The sequence below is a fragment of the Cibotium barometz genome, chromosome 30 (genome assembly GCF_041138505.1).
Source record: "Cibotium barometz isolate CiBa-2024 chromosome 30, ASM4113850v1, whole genome shotgun sequence".
NCBI classification, from domain to species: Eukaryota; Viridiplantae; Streptophyta; class Polypodiopsida; order Cyatheales; family Cibotiaceae; genus Cibotium; species Cibotium barometz.
The window spans coordinates 10,944,146-10,964,174 of NC_141075.1; the positions used below are offsets into that span (position 1 = coordinate 10,944,146).

The 20,029-nt window shown below is 44.7% G+C and overlaps 1 protein-coding gene across 1 annotated transcript in view; it reads left to right on the forward strand.

The window, feature by feature from the left end:
- LOC147621151 (uncharacterized) overlaps positions 1-18,540 on the forward strand; it is a 52,773-nt gene extending 34,233 nt beyond the window's left edge. Inside the window, exon 3 of the mRNA XM_086823879.1 lies at positions 17,659-18,540. Within this exon, the coding sequence (XP_086680005.1) occupies positions 17,659-18,294 (636 nt within the window). The 3' untranslated portion in view covers positions 18,295-18,540. The remainder of the gene's footprint in view (positions 1-17,658) is intronic.
- The last annotated feature ends 1,489 nt before the right edge of the window (positions 18,541-20,029 follow it).

A 20,029-nucleotide genomic window follows, 5' to 3' on the forward strand; every position in this document is an offset into this window, starting at 1 on the left:
AAATGCCTTATGAAACGCCTGTAGTACGAACATAATCCCAGAAAACTACGTACTTGATGTACGTTTTGCAATTCGGGCCAATTCCGAATAGTCTCTATCTTTGCAGGATCCATTGTAACTCCATGCTTGGATACAATATGTCCCAGATAATGAATCTCTGAAAGGAAAAACTCACTTTTCTTGGCATTGACGAAAAGTTTATGCTTCCGCAACTCTTCGAACACTGTGATCAAATGAGTTCTGTGTTCCTGCTCATTCTTGGAGAAAACCAAGATATCATCAAAGAAGACTCCTGTAAACTTGCGATGGGGTCGGAATATCCTATCCATCATACGATTAAAAGTAGCAGGAGCATTGGTGAGACCAAAAGGCATTACCAAGAATTCATATAATCCGAAGGCTGTCCTGAATGCAGTCTTATGGACATCTTGTGGCACCACGCGTATCTGGTGATAACCACTCTTCAAGTCAAGTCTGCTAAAGCAAGCTGAGCCATCAAGCTTATCCAAGATATCATCAATACGTGGAATAGGAAATCTGTTCTTGATGGTAAGCTTGTTCAAAGCTCTATAGTCTACACACATACGGAATGATCCGTCCTTCTTTTGAACAAGAAGCACAGGAGAGCAGTAAGGTGAGGAACTGGGCTGAACCAAACCTTTCTCTAAAAGCTCGTTTACCTGCTTCATAATTTCTTCTTGTTGTGCAGCACTCACTCGGTATGCGGGTTTGTTAGGTGGAGAACTACCTGGCACAAGATCTATGCGGTGATCTTCGGGCCTTTGGGGAGGTAATTCACCTGGCAACGAGTCAGCAAAACAGTCGTTGAATGCATTAAGAAAATTCAGCCTATCATTAGACATAGCATCCACATTTTGATGATTTGGCACAAGATTATCACGCACAAAAACCAAGTACGCTGAAAGACTCTTTTTCATTGCTTTATTAATTTGGATGTGTGATACAACTGGGATGGAATCCCCTTCTTTGCCAGCATCAATAAAATGGATGCGGCCTTTATGCATAAAGGAAATCATATTAGACTTGTAGTCTTTGCGGGGCTCAAGCCTATGATGCCACGGCTTGCCCAACAATACATCACATCCGTTCAGTGGAGCAACTAAGAAATGCTCATTATCAAGATAGCCCTGTATATGGATACGCAACGTCCCAATCAAAGGGGTAACCTGCACCTCTTTACCAATAAATGTAGCTTCGGCTTCAATCTGAGGTCCCATGTTTTCAACCTCAATACCCAATGCAGCTGCCGTTTGCATAGAGATGAAATTGTCAGTTGCACAGTCATCAAACATAAAGAGTGCGGGCTGATCCTTGATTTGCATGAAGGGAGTCACTTCCAGCAACACTTTCCAGAATTTGTTAACATACTGTTGCACACTCTCATTATCTTTTTGTTCCAGCCTGTCCCACTTTTGAGTGAGAGTTTGCTCTGCATTGGGTGGCAAGAACTGAGCATAAAATCTATCTTTGAATTCCTTCCAAGTAGAGATGGGATCCTTGGTGATCTTTTCAGTGATCCACCAATGAGCAGCAGTGCCTTTCAGAAACATGCTAGCATGGCGCACCTTTGATTTTTCTGTGAAATCCTCATCGCTAAAAGCAATGTCGAACTGTGCCACAAACGCTAACACCTTAGAAGCATCATGTTCACCATGAAAGACATCAAATTTGACAGATTTATCACCTGCTTTGAACTCCTTGAGCTTCCTGGCATGAGGCTCATGGTCCTCTCTTTTTCTTTTCCCCTTATCCAACGGGGTAGCCCTGTCTGCATGGGCTCCATGGGCCGTCATAGAAGCTTCATGGGGCACGGTGGCATGTGCTCCACGAACTCGAAGCTCAGATGCATGTGACTTACCTGCATATGACATGGTCTCTCCATGAGACAACTCAGAAGGCAAAATTTTTCTGGAAGTAGACCTGTCATCATGAGATACATATCTTGCATGCATGTGACTTTCGTGCCCTCCATGAGCACTGGCATACATATATCTATCAGGCTTAGTGCCTTGGGGAGAGGATGCATGTCGAGAGGTGACAGTCACCTCTTCCTTTTGCATAAAAGATTTCAGCCTCTGGGATGCAGGATCTCCATGCTTCAAACGAGGTGGATTTCTGAATTTCAGCTCTCCGTCATCCCCCTCTTTGATATCACCTTTGCGAAGGAGATAGGCAAGTGCCGACTCCCTTGGTTTCTTGCCCACTTCACGAGCCATTGATTCAAAGGTTACATCAACCATAGCATCAGCCTTCCTGGCTTCAATAGCACTTTGCAGATGTGGATCTTCATGCAAGAACTTTAACTCTTGCTCTTGAGCCTGCAAAAGTTTTCTCATATGTTCCATTTCAGCCCTCATAGCATCAGGCTCTTGTTCAAGCATAACTGTCTTTCCTGGAGACAGTTGACCCTTGGATTCACTATCAAGAACCCTTTCAAGGGGCTTGTGTCTACCACGCAGGGCATCAGACCCACGAGAGGCACTAGATGGACCCCTCGAATTAGGCGCTTCCAAAGGGTTGCCTTGGCTGTCCATTGTGTTTTAAGTTTGCTAAAAGCGGGATGTCCAGTACACAGGCTCGTTTCCCCACTAGGAAGAGGGAAACAACCGTGCTCTGATACCAATGAAACCGATCCCGTCAAGTGGGAAAGACTCCGTTGGACATCCACACGCTTAATAGCACAACTTTAAAACCACAAATTTGAAATGGACAACTTTAAAACAACTTGAAATTTAAATGAACAGAAATGGAAAGATGGACACTAGCACTGGGGCCGGAACGGGCCGACCCCCCCCTCAATATATGATATATTTATTGGGAGTATTTAATGAATACAATGCTCCATGGGTTCTGAGAACCAGATAATGTCCATGTACATATGAAAACAGTACCAAACAAGTAGGCTCGGATTTCGATGAAGAAACTCGAAGCAGAACGACCACTAGTGTGGTCCAATCACTACGGTCCTGTGCTTTCACTGGACTCCGCGGAGAGCGCCTCACTGGTGTTCGGAGACCACGCACAAACAGGCGCTCTCGTACTAACGCCTGGCTCTCCCGATCTCAGCACCTTTGGACCGAGGTTCGCCAATACAGCTTGGACAACCCGGCACCGAACGGGTGTTGGCCGAGCGGGATGAATCTTTTATCAGATTTAAACATATAATACTTTACTCAAATCTGAAAATCACTTACTTGAAAATGGTTGATAGAAAACCAAAACTTGTGGTGTTTGTGTAGACTATGAAGCCACCCTTGTCGAAGAAAGAGTTGCCTCAAGTAGAATTATCAAGACAAGCACCACCACGAAGGGTACAGCCGCCTGCTGTGAGAGAAGAAGCATCCACTTGCAAAGGAGGAGAGGCTTGGCTGCAGTGTAGAGGAACCCAAACAGAGTTGCCTGAAGGCAATGTTCTTATTGGCCGGAACACAAACGCATAGCCCCAGCCGTCTGTAGGGACATGCGTAGCTTGGAGAGATACAGCCGGTAGAAGATGAGCAGCCTGCTGCCGGAAGAGGATGGGCAACCTGCAAATACTGTCACCTGGGAGAGTAACCGCCCATAGTAATACTTTTCCATGGCTGCGAGGGAATAGGCAATGGCTGAAGCAAACTTGGAGACTTTTGCCTATCAAATTTCACCTTTTGGCAAGTAGGACATGCACGTACACCTCAATGTCTTTACGCATGCTTGGCCAAAAGAAATATCTCTCAATCATGCGTGTAGTAGGCATGATACCTCAATGACCAGCATAAGGTGGAGCGTGACATTCCTCCATAACCTTTGGATGCATTTCCTTCACCACACATAAGCAGTTATCCTTCATAAGATAACCCTCTTTGATCACATAAGAGGCATGTAAGTGGCCAGCCATCAAATCAGTCCATATATGGCAAAAATCAGCATCCAAATGATAAAAATCTTGAAGGGAGAGAGTTAGGGTTTCATGTGGGAGACATACACAGAGAGAAGAAGAGAGAGAGAGAGAGAGAGAGAGAGAGAGAGATGTGTGGGGATAAGTCAACTCATCGTATGAGTGTGTGACTCCTCTATCACACATGTATATTTGCTCTAGTACACATAGTGCACTTAGTACATTAAAAGTACTAAGTGTACTATGTACTATAAAACTTACGGGCTAGTACACACTATAAGGGTGGGCATAATGCCTTTACCCCAACAACCTCCCACTTAAAGGCAAAGTGCCCTTAAATGAAGGAAAAGAAAAAATCAGCATGTACATGATAATATACAAGGCCATATCAAGGCTGAAACTGGCCTCATCCAATGCCCATCAAGTGTCTGCAATGAGTAAACCGCTCTGGAGGCAAACTCTTTGTCAACAGATCAGTCGGGTTGTCATCCGTATGAATCTTGACAAGCTGAATCTGCTTGTTCTCTATCACCTCTCTGATGAAGTGATACTTCACATCCACATGCTTCGTCTTTGCATGAAAGACAGGGTTTTTTGCCAACTGGATGGCACTCTGACTGTCACAATGCAACAATGGAATATCCTCTGTATAACCCAAATCAACCACTAACCGAGATAGCCATAATGCCTCCTTGCAAGCCTCTGTGGCTGCAATATACTCGGCCTTTGTAGTAGATAAGGCAGTGCACTTCTGCATCCTGGATATCCATGACACAACACCTCCTGTGAATGTAAACACATAACCGGTAGTAGACTTCTGGTTATCTGGATGACCGGCATAATCCGAATCCGTGTAACCATGCACTAATGCATCCTGTTTGCCAAAGCAAATGCACATATCCTGTGTGCCCTTCAGGTATCTCATGACACCTTTCACTGCTTCCCAATGCTTCTTGCCAGGGTTGGCCATGTATCTAGAAATCACTCCCACTGCAAATGCAATGTTCGGCCTAGTAGCAACCATGGCATACATGAGACTCCCACAAGCTGAAGCATACGGAATCTTGGCCATATCAGCCGTGTCACTATCCGACTGTGGGCTGTCCATAGCACTGAGTTTCACATATGGAGGCAAAGGAGTACTAGTCTTCTTCCCCCCATCCATATTGAACCTTTGCAAAACTTTGCCAATGTATTCCTTCTGAGACAAATACAACACATGCTGATTTCTGTCCCGAAGTATCCGCATACCCAAAATGTGATTTGCATCACCCAAATCCTTCATATCAAAGGTCTGATGCAGCCTCTTCTTCAAGGCATCCATCTCTTTACGAGATTTCCCGGCAATCAACATATCATCAACATACAAGATGAGGATCAATAGACTGCCATCCAAAGCTTTCTTGGTGTATAAGCAGTGATCTATGTCACTGCTCCTGAAATCCTGGGATTTCATGAATGTATCAAATTTATGATACCATTTCCTTGGTGCCTGTTTGAGCCCATAAAGACTCTTTTTCAGCTTGCATACAAGCTTCTCCTTTCCATTCACTGCATAACCCTCTGGCTGTTGCATATATATCTCCTCATGGAGATCACCGTGAAGAAAAGCAGTCTTCACATCCATCTTAATCAAATCCAGATCATCATGAGCAACCAAAGCTAATACAGCTCTAAGTGTGGTCATTTTGACCACTGGAGAGAAGATCTCATCAAAGTCCACACCATATTCCTGCTTGAAGCCCTTAGCCACTAACCTGGCTTTGTATCTTGGCTTTGCATCACGTGCAACTTTGAGCTTGTAAACCCACTTGCATGGCAAAACCTTCTTGCCTGTAGGTGAATGCACCAACTTCCATGTTCCATTTTTGTGCAGAGAATCCATCTCTGACTTCATAGCATGCTCCCAAAGAGCCTTGTCTGCCCTCTGTAAAGCCTCCTTATAACAAGAGGGCTCCCCACAGTCAGTGAGCATCAAGTAGTCAACCCCTGGAACAAACCTGTCAGGGGGTCTGGAGGGTCTTGTGGACCTCCGTACCCAATGACCATCATTTGCAGGTTGCTGTCCAGCCTGCATATCACCTATTGGTGGCTCCTATTCCATGCCATAAGGTTGAAAGATCATGCCCGGTATCTCCTCTAACTGTGGGATATCCATAGGGGTATCTTCTGCCATCTCTGGCTGTCCATTTGGACCATTTTCAGCACCATTTAAGGGCTGGTTTTGTTACTGTAATGGCTGATTTACAGCCCTTGGTTGTTGTCCATGATGTCCATCATCATCAAAGATGACTCTGCCAGGCTCCTGTTGCCTTGCAGGCTCCTTATACATGCATGTTTCATAAAAAATGACATCATTGCTGCGTATAATCTTTCTATTCACTGGATCCCAAAGTCTATACCCCATTTCACCTCTGTCACCATATCCTAGGAATATGCATTTGTGAGACTTAGGATCAAGTTTGGTGCGTATTTTCCTGCGTATGTGCACGTACGCAACACAACCAAACACTCTCAAGTGCTTGTAGGACGGAGGCTTCCCTGTCCATACGTGCTCTGGCACTTTCCCACCAAGCCTCGTGTTAGGTGACCTGTTTATAAGATGAACGGCTGTCATAACAGCTTCAGTCCAAAAACCATGAGGTAATGCAGCATGTGACAACATAGAACGGACCTTCTCCTGAATGGTCCTGTTCATCCTCTCTGTTGTCCCGTTTTGTGGAGGATCATAAGGAGTAGAGAGCTCCCTCTTGATGCCTTTAGCATCACAAAAGTCTTGAAACTGTTTGGACATATACTCTCCACCATTGTCGGAACGCAAAGCCTTCAGTGTTTTGCCAGTTTGATTCTCAACATGAGCAACAAACTTTACAAACACTGAGAATGTATCACTCTTCAAACGAAGAGGATAAACCCACACCTTGCGTGTGGCATCATCAATAAAAGACACAAAATATTTTGCCCCTCCCAAAGAAAGCTGAGGCATCTCACATACATCTGTATGCACAAGCTCTAACTGAGCATCTTTTTGTCCAAGAGCTTTCTTGTGGGGGCACTGGAGTTGCCTGCCATATATACAATGCTCACAAAACTGAAAACTTGAGAACTTTAGAGAAGGCAAGTAACCAAAACGAGACAATTGCTCCATTCCTTTGACACTCATGTGTCCCAACCGGCTATGCCACATAGAGATTTCCGGCAGCTCGGTTGCATTTACATTAGCATGGTGACAAACACCTGCATGCATGAAGTAAAGAGTGTCCACCTTAGAGCCTCTGGCAACAACCAATGAGCCCTTACTAATCTTCTACTTTCCACGACCAAATGTGGTAACATAATCAGCATCATCAAGCTGTCCAGTAGAAAGCAGGTTCTTCTTGATCTCAGGCACATGCCTGACATCATGGAGCATAAGCTGTGAGCCATCTGAAAACACAAGCCTCACATCACCTCTGCCAAGAATCTTGCATGCATGGTTGTCACCCAAATAAACTACTCCTTCATTGCCAGCAGTATACCTGACAAACAAGTCTCTGCAACCTGTGACATGAAAGGAGGTACCTGAATCAATGATCCACGAGTGCATACCATGACCATCTCCTGCAAGGAGTGAATGGGCATCAAGTGAAGACGTGAATAGGACTTCATCCTCACTGTCACCTGCATGTGACACATTGACTTCTTCAATCTTGACTCCACTTTTGCCCTTTGGCTTTGCATCTTTGGCTTCATCTTTGTCTTTGTCTTTTCCTTTGCCCTTTTCCTTTTGATCATTCTTCCATTTGTAGCATTGCTTTTTGATATGTCCCTTCTTGCCACAATAATGGCATTCCAAGTCCTTTTTGGAGCGGGACTTGCTCCTTCCCCGTTCTTGGCTTTTACCCCTTTGCTGGGATCTCCCACGTGCATTCATTGCATTGGACTTTCCAACAGAGTTGTTTTTCTTGTTTATCTCCTCTTGAAGGAGAGCACCCTCCACATCTGCATATGACAGCATAGCATTTGAATTGCTAGTGGCTGTCCTGAATGTGTCCCAACTCTCTGGCAAAGTGCATAAGAGAAAGGTGGCTTTGAACTCATCGTCCATTGCCAACTTTTGATTAATGACCTGGCTGACAACACCATTAAACTCATTTAGATGGGCTGTCATAGACGCCCCTTCCTTCATTTGAAGACCTATGAGTTTCTTCAACCAATACACTTTGCTTGAGGCACTTTGCTGGGCATACAAGTCCTGCAATCTTTGCCACATTCCCCAAGCTGTCTTCTCTTCACGTATGCTGAAAAGTAAAGTGTCTGACACAGACAACATGATAGTGGATCTTGCTAGCTCATCCATATCTTCCCATTCTTCAGCAGTAAGAGAAGCGGGCATTACATCCCTTTCTTTGATGGGCTTGTGCTGCTTCTTTTGGAGCACCACATTATAGCACTGGGTTTGCCAAATGTCATAATTATGTGAGCCTTCAAGCTTCTTGATGTGAAGCAATGAAGAGCTCTCACCTGTGGTTGCCATAGCAATATGCAACCTTTGTCAATGCCTGACTCCCTGCAAGATGTGCAAACACTGCACCAAAAGCACACAAAATGCTCACAGTTTTATCCCAAAGTTTATCTCCCACTGCGGAAGCACGAATGCAACTCTACTCGCACTGTATGTTAGAAAATCACCAAATTCTGGTTGCTGCAGATTTATGACAGCACCTTAGATGTGCTCTGTTCCCCTTCCAAAGTACTGTACAACAGTACTAAGTGCTCACCAATGATGTACCAAATCTGTACCGGCAAGTACAGCAGCTGAAAATGAGCCTTTTTCTCACTCAAATCAATGGTTGTACCAAATCTGTACCAGCAAGTGTAGTAGCAATAAATGCTCTCCTGGCTGTCCAAAAGAGTGAAAATCAGAGCTTGACAGTGCATACGACAGTCCCGGACAGAAATTAGGCAAAAGCCCCTTGACTGCAAGTGGATTATTGAGGGTTCAAGGCATAAAAGTCTTCCCTGCTGCTTTGCCAAGCTCAACAAGCACAGAATCTTGAAAAGCCCCTTGATTCAAGATCAATTTTTGATCATGAATGGTACATTAATGCACATGAAAGGCATCTAGAGTCTTCACAATGCTTCCCCCTGGCCACATATACATCCAATACATAAAAGCCCTTTGATTTACTGGCACATTGGGTGCTTGACAGGCATCAACACATTGCCCAAAGCATCAAATGCCAGTGCCTGCATGCAAATCAACCCAATTGGCACAAAAGCCCTTTCATTTGCACTCCAATTTCTTGCAATTTTGCCCCGAATGTGAGATTACTCACATCATACAGCATGTATGAATGACCAATGGCACAATTACATCAAAAGCCCCAAATGTTGACATCCAATTTCTTGCCAATTGACCCGGAATGTGACCAATGTCACCCAATTGTTGCCAATTGTGCTCAAATCTGAGCAATTTGGACCTGTACCTGCTCAATTGATGAAAATGGACATGCAAAATCCCAAAAAAAAAATTGAAGCAAAATACCTCAGACAATTTCTGATTTTTGTTTCAGAAAGGGAGGAGTCGTATTGCTCTGATTCGTGAACTGATGATGCTGCTGCTGTGCAGGTATTGAGAGGGCAGCTGTATTCGTGCAGGTTGGCGTAGACAGGCAGCGCTGATTAGGGTGGCAGGTAGTGGCGAATCAGACCCACACATGGCAACACTCGTGGACGGGGTATCCTGGCGATGGACGAGTCCAACGCTATAGAGGCACTGTCGGAGGCACCTGCTCTCACCGAAGCTGGCGGGCTGCACACAGATGGTGGCGGGTTGTGCTCGCCCAGCCTGGCTTTGACGGCTCGCTCGTTGATAGAGAACTGCCGTTCGTCGTCGCCCACGTTTACGCTGGCAAGCAGTCTACGATGACAACTCTGCTCGTCGTCGCCCACGTTTGCCTCCCGGCAGGGCGACGCTAGTGCTGAGAGAACTGCCGCCGCCCGATGTGTAGTAGAAGCGGGTAACGTACTCGGTGAAGAGCACGCAGAGGACGGCGGCGATGACGTCGTTGACACCCAAGGCCCCGAAGGAGAGTGAGATCGTCAACGTAACTACCAGTTTTTCTCCCGGTTCTATTGGCTGGCGCCTTCTCGCTCTCTCTTCCAGCGGCTGGTTTCCTCAGCCTGTCACGTGCTGTTGCTTGTTGTGGGCATGGCTTACAGGTCAGCAGGTTTGCTCACCCTGGCCTTCTTCTTGGCTCTGATACCAGTTGAAGGGAGAGAGTTAGGGTTTCATGTGGGAGACATACACAGAGAGAAGAAGAGAGAGAGAGAGAGAGAGAGAGAGAGAGAGAGAGAGAGAGATGTGTGGGGATAAGTCAACTCATCGTATGAGTGTGTGACTCCCCTATCACACATGTATATTTGCTCTAGTACACATAGTGCACTTAGTACATTAAAAGTACTAAGTGTACTATGTACTATAAAACTTATGGGCTAGTACACACTATAAGGGTGGGCATAATGCCTTTACCCCAACAAATCTCGCATGGTAGATAAGTCCCCATGAGAGGCCACTGAAACTGCAGCCACATAAGACCTCTTGGATAATGCATCTGCCACCACATTTTTCTTTCCCGGAGTATGTACAATCTGAAAATGAAACATGGAAAGAAAGTTTGCCATTCTCATCTGCTTCTCCGAAAGCTTTGTTTGAGATAGAAAGTATCTCAAGCTTTGATAATCTGTCTTGACTACAAATTCAGCCCCAAGAAGATAATGTTTCCATATCTTTAAGGCATGAATTACAGCCAAGAGCTCTTTCTCATAGATATCGATATGAAGCTCGGCATCATGCAATCGACGGCTCTCATATGCACCCTTCTTGATTTAGGACAGCCCCTATACAATCGCCACAAGCATCACATTCCACTATGAATGACCTTTGCAAGTCGGGAACAATCAATACGGGTCCACATACGATAGCATTCTTGAGTTGCAAGAAGGCATCCTGCTCCTTTGGAGTCCATTTAAAAGTGGCTTTCTTCTTCGTGAGATCATGTAGAGGTGTCGCAATCATGCCAAAATGCCTTATGAAGCGTCTATAATATGAACATAAACCCAGAAAACCTACGTACTTGATGTACATTTTGCAACTTTGGCCAATTCCGAATGGTTTCAATCTTGGTAGGATCCATTCTTACACCATCCTTGGATACAATGTGATCCAAATAGTGCATCTCTGAAAGAAAGAACTCACTTTTCTTGGCATTAATAAAGAGTTTATGCTTCCACAACTCTTCAAACACTGTGGCCAAATGAGTCCTATGCTCTTGCTCATTCTTGGAGAAAACCAAGATGTCATCAAAGAATATCCTATCCATCATACGATTGAATGTGGCTGGGGCATTGGTGAGACCAAAAGGCATCACCAAAAATTCATACAATCCAAAAGCTGTCCTGAATGCAGTTTTGTGGACATCTTGTGGCACCACTCGTATCTGGTGATAACCACTCTTCAAATCAATACGGCTGAAACAAGCCGAGCCATCAAGCTTATCTAGAATATCATCAATAGGTGGGATTGGAAATATATTGGCTGATCCTTGATTTGACCCCATGCTTTGCATACCATCCTCTCTTTACCATCAAGCTTCGTGTTTCCCTGCACATCGGGAACTGCATGCACATTTGCCTGGGGTTGCTTGTCCTCATGCTTTTGTTTGCGGTTGGGGCATTGTCTAAACATATGCTCTTTGCTGCCACAAGAAAAGCATTTCCCCTCCTTTGCATATTGCTCCCTTTGCTCGGGGGTTAAGCCAAATTTGTTCTTCTTTGGCCCATGATCCTTGGATGAGGTATTTTTAGCTTTACCTCCCTTTTGGACATCCCGGAACATCCCGGAAGCTCTTTTTAGGTGGCTGTCCACCTAAAAAGAACATCCCGGAACATCCCGGAAGCTCTTTTTAGGTGGCTATCCCGGAAGCTCTTTTTAGGTGGCTGTCCACCTTTTTGCAAGTTTGGGACAGTCTTCTTTTTGCCCTTGGAACCACCTTGATCATTGCTCCGTAGCAAGAGCAGATGCTATAAGCTGCTGAAGAGTGTGTTTCGGGTGTAATTCAATGCCCGAACGATAGGTTGGTTGCAACCCGGAACGAAACTTCCTCTTTCTTTCATCCTCGGAGAGTTGCATAAAGGGAATTACCTCAAGCAACACTTTCCAAAACTTATTGACATACTGCTGCACACTTTCATTATCTTTTTGCTCAAGTCTATCCCACTTTTGGGTGAGAGTTTGCTCCACATTAGGAGGTAAGAATTGGGCATAAAATCTGTGCTGAAACTCTTTCCAAGTGCAAATGGGATCTTCAGCGGACTTTTCAGTGATCCACCAATGGGTAGCTGTCCCCTTCAAGAACATGCTTGCACGACGAATTTTGGACTTCTCAATGAAGTCCTCATCGCTAAAAGCAATGTCAAACTGTGCCACAAAAGCTAGCACCTTAGAGGCATCATACTCTCCATGAAAGGCATCAAATTTCACGGACTTGTCCCTTGCCTTGAACTCCTTGAGCTTCTTGGGATGTGGTACATGTTCTTCTCTATTTCTCTTCCCCTTATCCAACGGGGCAGCCCTCTCTGCATGGGCTTCATGGGCAACCAAAGATGTTTCAAAAGGCACGGTGGCATGTGCATTATGAATCTGTGGCCCCGATGCATGTGACCTCCCCAAATGATGCAATGTCTCACCACGAGACAACTCAATGGGCAAAGTCTTTCGGCTTGCATGCCGACCACTGTCCCCATGATCATTGATGTACATTCTTGGAATCCAAATGGCCTTGAGCATGCATAAATCTGTTTCCTCTTGTGCCATGAGGAGTGGATGCATGGTGAGAGGTGACCGAACCTTCTTCTTTATGCAAGTATGATCTCAACCTTTGAGAGGCTGGATCTCCATGCTGCAAACGGGGTGGATTCTTGAACATAAGCTGTCCATCCTCTCCCTCTTTAAGGTCATCCTTGCGGATAAGATAAGAGAGTGTCAGCTCCCTTGGCTTCTTGCCCACCTCACGAGCCATAGACTCAAAAGTCATGTCCGCCATCGCATCAGCTTTCTTGGCTTCTATGACACTTTGTACATGGGGGTCCTCATGCAAGAATTTCAGCTCTTGCTCTTTTGCCTCCAAGAGTCTCGTCATGTGCTCCAACTCAGCCCTCAATGCATTGGGCTCTTCCTTGTGCATGGGTTCTTTACCACGTGATGGCATGTATGCATTGTCATGGACTCTCTCAAGAGGCTTATGCCTTCCATGAAATGCATCGGAATCCCGTGAAGCACTTGATTGGCCCCTCGAATTCGGCACTTCCAATGGGTTGCCCTGGATGTCCATTGAATTAAGTGTTCGTGCTTGCTTCTGATCTCAAAACTCCGTGTCTCCTCTTGAGAAAGAGAGACGACCGTATCTGGATCTCCGGCCCAATCTGAGTCAGATCATCCAAGATGAGTGCGTCCTTGGCCATAGAAGATGCCAAAGTCCAAAGTACCACACAAGTACCGAAGAACTTTGAGAGCACACTGCCAATGCTGTTGATGACGGGGTTTGGATGAGAAAGAACTCAATAAGCTGACTCCGAAACACATGTCCAATCGGGAGTAGGTCAACCAAACCAAACAACCGACGAGAACGCGATATTGCCTAATCAATCCCTGGAGAAGCATCAAGAAGAGAAAGCTTCACTAGTATCCATAGGAGAAGATACTGGTTTGCATCCAGTCGTCTGAAATCTGTCAAGTATCTCTCGTGTGTACTTTTGTTGGTTGAGTCAAGATGCTACCAGTCTCCTTATCACGAATGGTAATCTCTAGAGAAGATCACCTCCGCACCCTGAGCTGTAAGAGCACTCACTGACAAAAGGTTAAATGCCAAATCTGGAATGTAAAGAATGTCAGAGAAGTACCTCTTGTCCTCAGAGGAGCAAAAGATGGGAATGGTGCCATGTCCATGCACTGGCACAGAAGAAGAATCACCCAAAGTGATCTCGCCTGTCCTGGCAGTGAAGTCCTCGAACCAATCTCGATGGGGTGTCATGTGAGCAGTAGCATCGCTATCCACAATCCACGACGGCGACTCAGAAGTCACAAGAGCAAGTACACGACGAGTACGTACTAATAGAAGAATACCATCATCCTTCTTGGTCTGAGATACCGCTGTAGAGGAAGAGTTCTTTGCTTCTTCATCCCGCTTCTTCTTGTGACATTGGGGCGATATATGACCCTTCTTGCCACAATAATGACACTCAATGTCCTTGTTTTTAGAAGATCTGTTGTTGTCTCTGTCTTTATCCTTGGAGTTCTTGTCAGAACAGACTTTCCCTTTCTTTTGTTGATTCTTCCCTTTATCTCATGCAGCCAAAGCTCCATCAGAACAAAGTGAGACTCAATCTACATAATGTAGGGGAGAACTTCCTCCCAAGTAACTGGAACAGGATGAGGAGAAGAAACAAGAGACTGAAAATAAGCATCAAACCTCTCTGGAAGCTTGGAGAGAAGCCAAATAGCCACAAATGGCAAGCTCATCCCGGAGATCTTTCATCTTCGAGATGAAAGCAGATAAAGATGGAAAGGCAGAAACTGACAAGTTCATAAGCTGCTTTTTCAACGCCAAAATCTATCCCGAAGACTTGATCTTTTAAAGATCTGCAAATGCCTTCCAAACTTCATGTGGAGCGTCTGTTGTACGCACATGAGAAAGAAACAAAATCCTGATAATTCAATATCAGAAAAGAGAAAACACGGCGATCATTTGCCTGCGAAATATCAATCTGTGCCTGAGTCACACCACTGGAAGCAAGTGGGAGGGGTGGCATTGGTAGGTGTAACGAGCCAATCCCAGAGATCCACGCCACGCAAGGCTGATTTCACCTTCACCTTCCACAAAGTGTAGTTGGACCATGGTTAGTTAGTACGAAAGGTACGGTACGGTACGGTACGATAAAATACGGTACTAATTGGTACCTTAAAATTTTTTGAGGTACGGTACGATATTAGTACGTTTTTTTTTTTAAAATACTTCCTAAACTTAAAAATTGTAGACAAGAAGTTACAAAATAGTAGAACCATGAACATAATGTCATCATGCCATTAGAGTACAAAATTGCTACAAAAGGATAGGCCAAAAACTCATGGCATGGGCGACCGCCAACATGCGTACATACATGATACTACATACTACAATACATCATCGATGGGCTAGAAGGAGATAGATGCCCAATGCCTAGAGAGCTATAACATATCAAAAGTCTACATCATCACCAACATCTGCATGATCATCAACATGATCACTACTAGAGTGTCCATCAAGAGAGTTCTCTTAAGAGGACTCTTCGAAGGTGGACGAGACACTCTGGGGATCATTCTCCCTAAGTAGGTTGCCATCATCATCAAACAAGGGCTCTCTAGGCAGTGGGGTATCATCATGAGGGGGCAATGGAATATCATCATGAAGGCGGGGATTGGAGCTCGAGGATCCCCGCCTCACATATGTGCGAAGGCCACCCTTTGCCGATGCCGAAGGCGGAGGCCTATGAACTCCAACTGCTCGGGCCCCCGTCCATGCTGACTCCTGGTGCTGCGAGTATCTGCTGCCACAAGCTCACTATAGAGCTCCATGAAGATTGCCTCGTCCTCCTCATCAGGCAATATGATCGCTTGCCTAATATGGCAATGGCAAGTGCACACGCTGACAAACAGCTCCCTATAGGCTGCAAATGGCGATGAATGGCTCTCTAGAAGACTGACATTGCTCCACGCAACAACAACAACGACGACGGCAAAAAAAAAAATAAAAAAAAATAAAAAATAAAAAAATCGTACGGTATCGTACGAATCCGTACGGTACCGTACCGTACAGCAAGTACGTACGATTTCAGTCGTACGACGTACGGAACTAAGCCTGAGTTGGACCCATCCAACTTTGCAGACTGAGAGAACATATGAAGTGTAGTCAGGGCAGCCATCACAACAGCATGGGCTCATTCTCAGAAAAATGCACAATCTCGGAAGGAGTGTCCACCACAGGTACCAGAAACCACCAATCCTCAACTCAGAACACCAAAAACTGCAAGAGCCATGTGTAGGGAAGAAAACGCAGCAAGATAGATGCTGCAGCCCTGAAAAGGAGCAGCCAACAGGTGAAGAAGGGAATCTCAGAGATCAAACCAGTGAGGGAAGACCTGAATCTGCAGTGGACAGGTGCCGGAAGAAGCCAGCCGACCAGCAGCAGAACTGAGAAGAAAATGCAGATGTTAAGGTGCTGAAAACTTAGGCGTCAATGTGCCACTCATGTGCATGGAATCCGATCACCCTCACTCTCTGCAACGTGCATCCCCTGAAGTCCTCCAAGGGGGGCTTTGCTCACTAATCTGCCATGTGGTCCAATTGAAAAGGTGAGCAAGGTGGAGCTCCCATCCGCGCCATGAACTACCAGGAGAATATCATGCCTGGTGAACCGCAGACAATATGGGAGATCCAGCTGGATCCGCAGTGGCCTGAGCGGCTCCCTTGGCTGTAGCTTTAGATCTTGCAGAGTCAGATGCCCCTCCATGTCATCGCGGCTCTTGGAGAGCATAGTTTGGTCTATATAACTACCACTAGGCTAGATTTGAGCTATGTTGTTGGATTAGTGAGTCAGCTTATGCACCAAGGGCCCCCCTCTACCGGTCCGCTACGGATTTATTTTGTCAATCTAGTAAAGAGGCTCCGCCCTCAAGATGACCATTACACGCATGAGATGACCCTTGTGGATCCTCGGAATGCTGGAGGACCCTTTCTGCATTTTGATGCTTCCCCTCCTCTTTGGAGGCTGGGAGGTAGGTGTGGACACTCAGAGTAGGCCCTAGTGTGCCGTTCTATCTTTGTATTAGCAATGTAGCCTTCCTCTCAGAGCGGGTCACAGCCAGCCATGGAGGAAGCACCCCTCTATTTTGTGTTTCTTTTACTGCTGTAGCGATGTTTGTACTCTGCCTTCTAGGCAGGTCTTTTTCAACTAATAGAAGGATCTCTTATTCGGGGAAAAAAAGGATTCTTTGTAAATATGCAAGCCTTATTCAGTTCAGCAATATACAGTAGATTAGGTGGAGAGAATCAAGTCTTCTTCTGTCATCTCTCTTTCCTCTTCTTCGTCTGAGTATATCAGTTTTGTATTTCATAGCTCCAAGAATCATACTCTTTTTATGCACCATGAAATGCATTGTGCTTGCTTGGTATATGAAGACTCTTGCCGTATTGAGAGAGAAGCAGTAATGATTGGAATTGGCTCCTGATGAAGGCAGCGTATCCTTCTAAAACAGGACTCCAGCAATAATAGACTCTGATCAATTTAGGCTCATACACTAAGCAGGTGACCGTCAAGCAACACACTTTCTTCTGCCTGAGCATACAGAGGTCCAAGGTTTGAAGCTTTCTTTTGTTTGTTCGAAATTGTTCTAAAGGGATCCTTGATTTTCATATATGGTCAATCTCTTACACGTCTACTTTAGTACATGGTTTTATGAGGGCATGTTTGTGCTTCTGGTAGGTTGTCCAGCTGATAGTTAAAGCTGGGAGATTGCCTAAAACTTGTGGAGTTGTGGATGTACTCGTACTATCTAGTTCATGATGGAATGGGTCGCACCATGTATCTCTGGTCTTTATATATGTGCTTTTGAACATGATAGATCTTTCAGTGATGCCTTTGTCTGAGAATGCTATCATTTTATGAGTAGCACATGGAATTTTACAGGTGAACAAGGAGCTTGTACACCCTGGTATAAATGATTGTGAATCAAGTGGTCTAGAAAGGAAAGAAAACCAAGAAGAGCAGGGTGAAGAAACCATTAGCAGCATACCAACAACAATTCTTTTTGGCTTCAGCAAGGGTGGGGTGGTGTTGAATCAGTTCCTTTCTGAGATTGCCAGCATGAATGCAGTTGAGAATCTGCATAGTAGTGCACAGGGGATTGAAATAGTACAAGAACAGGAGGCACAAAGAAAAATCTCTTATCATGGAGACAAAGTATGGCCTGAAACGATTTATGAGCTTCTGAAAAGCATAGCGGCCATGCATTATATTGATGTGGGTCTGAATTGTCCAGGTGCATATCAAACAGATGCCTCAGTCCTAGAAAATGTTGTGAAAGCTGCTGCATCATCGAGCTCAGGTTTCCACCTAGGATTCCATGGAACTCCGCGCCAGTGGAGTGATAAAAACCGACCTTGGATAGCCTCTGAGAAGGATCATTGTATCAAAACTCTTCAGATGATAGCAAAGAGGGTAGGCAGTGGCAAGATTCAAATCACTGAAAGGCTTTATTTCAAGCAGAAAAGGCCCAGCTTACAAATGCATTTTGAGATACTCGAGTGTTTAAAGCTAGACTAGTTACAAGGTATGCTGGTTCGTTGGGATTATGTAACCTGATTACTTCGGTCAGGGTTTGAGTGTTACTAGTAGTGGCTATGTTTCTGTCAACAAGATGAGTTTTCATTAGGGAATGCGTCATTGAAAATGTTGATAATGAATCGTGATGCTAATTATTGCTGTAGATAGAATCTGCCAATGAGGGGAGTTTCAGAACACAACAAATGTCATATATATTAACAAAAGAAAGATTGATTGGCATTGCTATCATATGTGGCATGGTGAACCCTTTTTTGTGTGATGCCCGTGCTATCATATGTGGCATGGTGAACCCTTTTTTGTGCGTGATGCCCGTGCCTTCCCATATAATATGCGAAGTGCTAAGGCCCCCCGACCCAAACATACATTCCAATTGACAGTTGGAATGTGATCATTAGGAGGGACCAAAGAAGTGGCAGATGAAAAGAAACACTTACATGTAGGGCTTTGATGTCTTCGCTTACTTTTGTGTCATGCCAATATGCATGAGTAGCTGCACCGTCAGTGTATAACCCTTCTAATATGCTTCATTACATGTATCAAATTAAACTCTCTCTCTCTCTGTCTCTCTGTGTCTCTCTCTCTCTCTCTCTCTCTCTCTCTCACACACACACACACACACACACACACACACACACACACACATGCCCATTGCCATATGCGCATGCACACACCCCTTTCACCGCTTTCCGTAAATGGGTCTTTTGGGCACTCATAAAAGGGGTAGCTTCTATCTTATAGGTTTTGTGTACTCTCTTAAGAGCGTGTTCTACCACCCCAAGACTTTTGAATCTTACAAGCGAGCTCGCAAGAATCATGCCTAGGGTATTGTTTCAAATTTTGCTCATTTTGCTAAAGGCAACAAAGGTTTTTGAGGAATATATTTGAGAATCTAGGGCCCAAGGGCAAACTCCAAGAACTTGAAAATGTTGATGGAAGTCCACTATCAGATTTAGGCAAGAGTAGAGATATCAACTATTAATGATTTAAGGGTGTCTTTAAGAGTGTAGAGAATGGTGCAATACACTTTTACGTAGTGCAAAAAAGAAAGTAAAACAAAGGGAAGCATTGGTCTTGCAATTAGAAGAGTTTGAGAGAGAGAGAGAGAGAGAGAGAGAGAGAGAGAGAGAGACCTTAAAACAAGGCAAAAATAGCCTACGAGACCAAAGCGGTATGAAATGTATGCTATCCTAACAAAAGATGAAATTGACGTGGAAATGATGTGTGAATGAGCACGTGAATGTCGTCATCACAACATAAAGTGAAAACATGTTGAGCTTTATTTACATGCTTACCTTGGAAGGTCATGAGAATCTTGTCGCTCTATGGGACATTAGAATCTTGTCAAAACCTAATGAGCTCTTTCATAATGGTGTACCAAAGAGAATCTTGTTTTTGGAGGGGCTTGAATTGATTCCTCCATGCATGTAAGTAGTGTCTCTGGCTCCCCTTTGGGTTGCGTGAGATCTCAATCAAGTGAATGTCTTCTTGGAGATCCTCAATTTGTTGGCCTTTATCTAAAAGTGCTCAAAGATAGCATCTCCTTGTAGTGGGGTATTTGAAGTTGTCTTGGATGTGTGTGTGTGTGAGAGAGAGAGAGAGGGGCCATGAAAAGGAAAAAAAAACAAAGACTCATAACAACATATGAGAAAGCAGTCAACAAAAACTTTATCTTAGGCTATGCACATAAGGGATATCTTCATGTATCGAATGATCC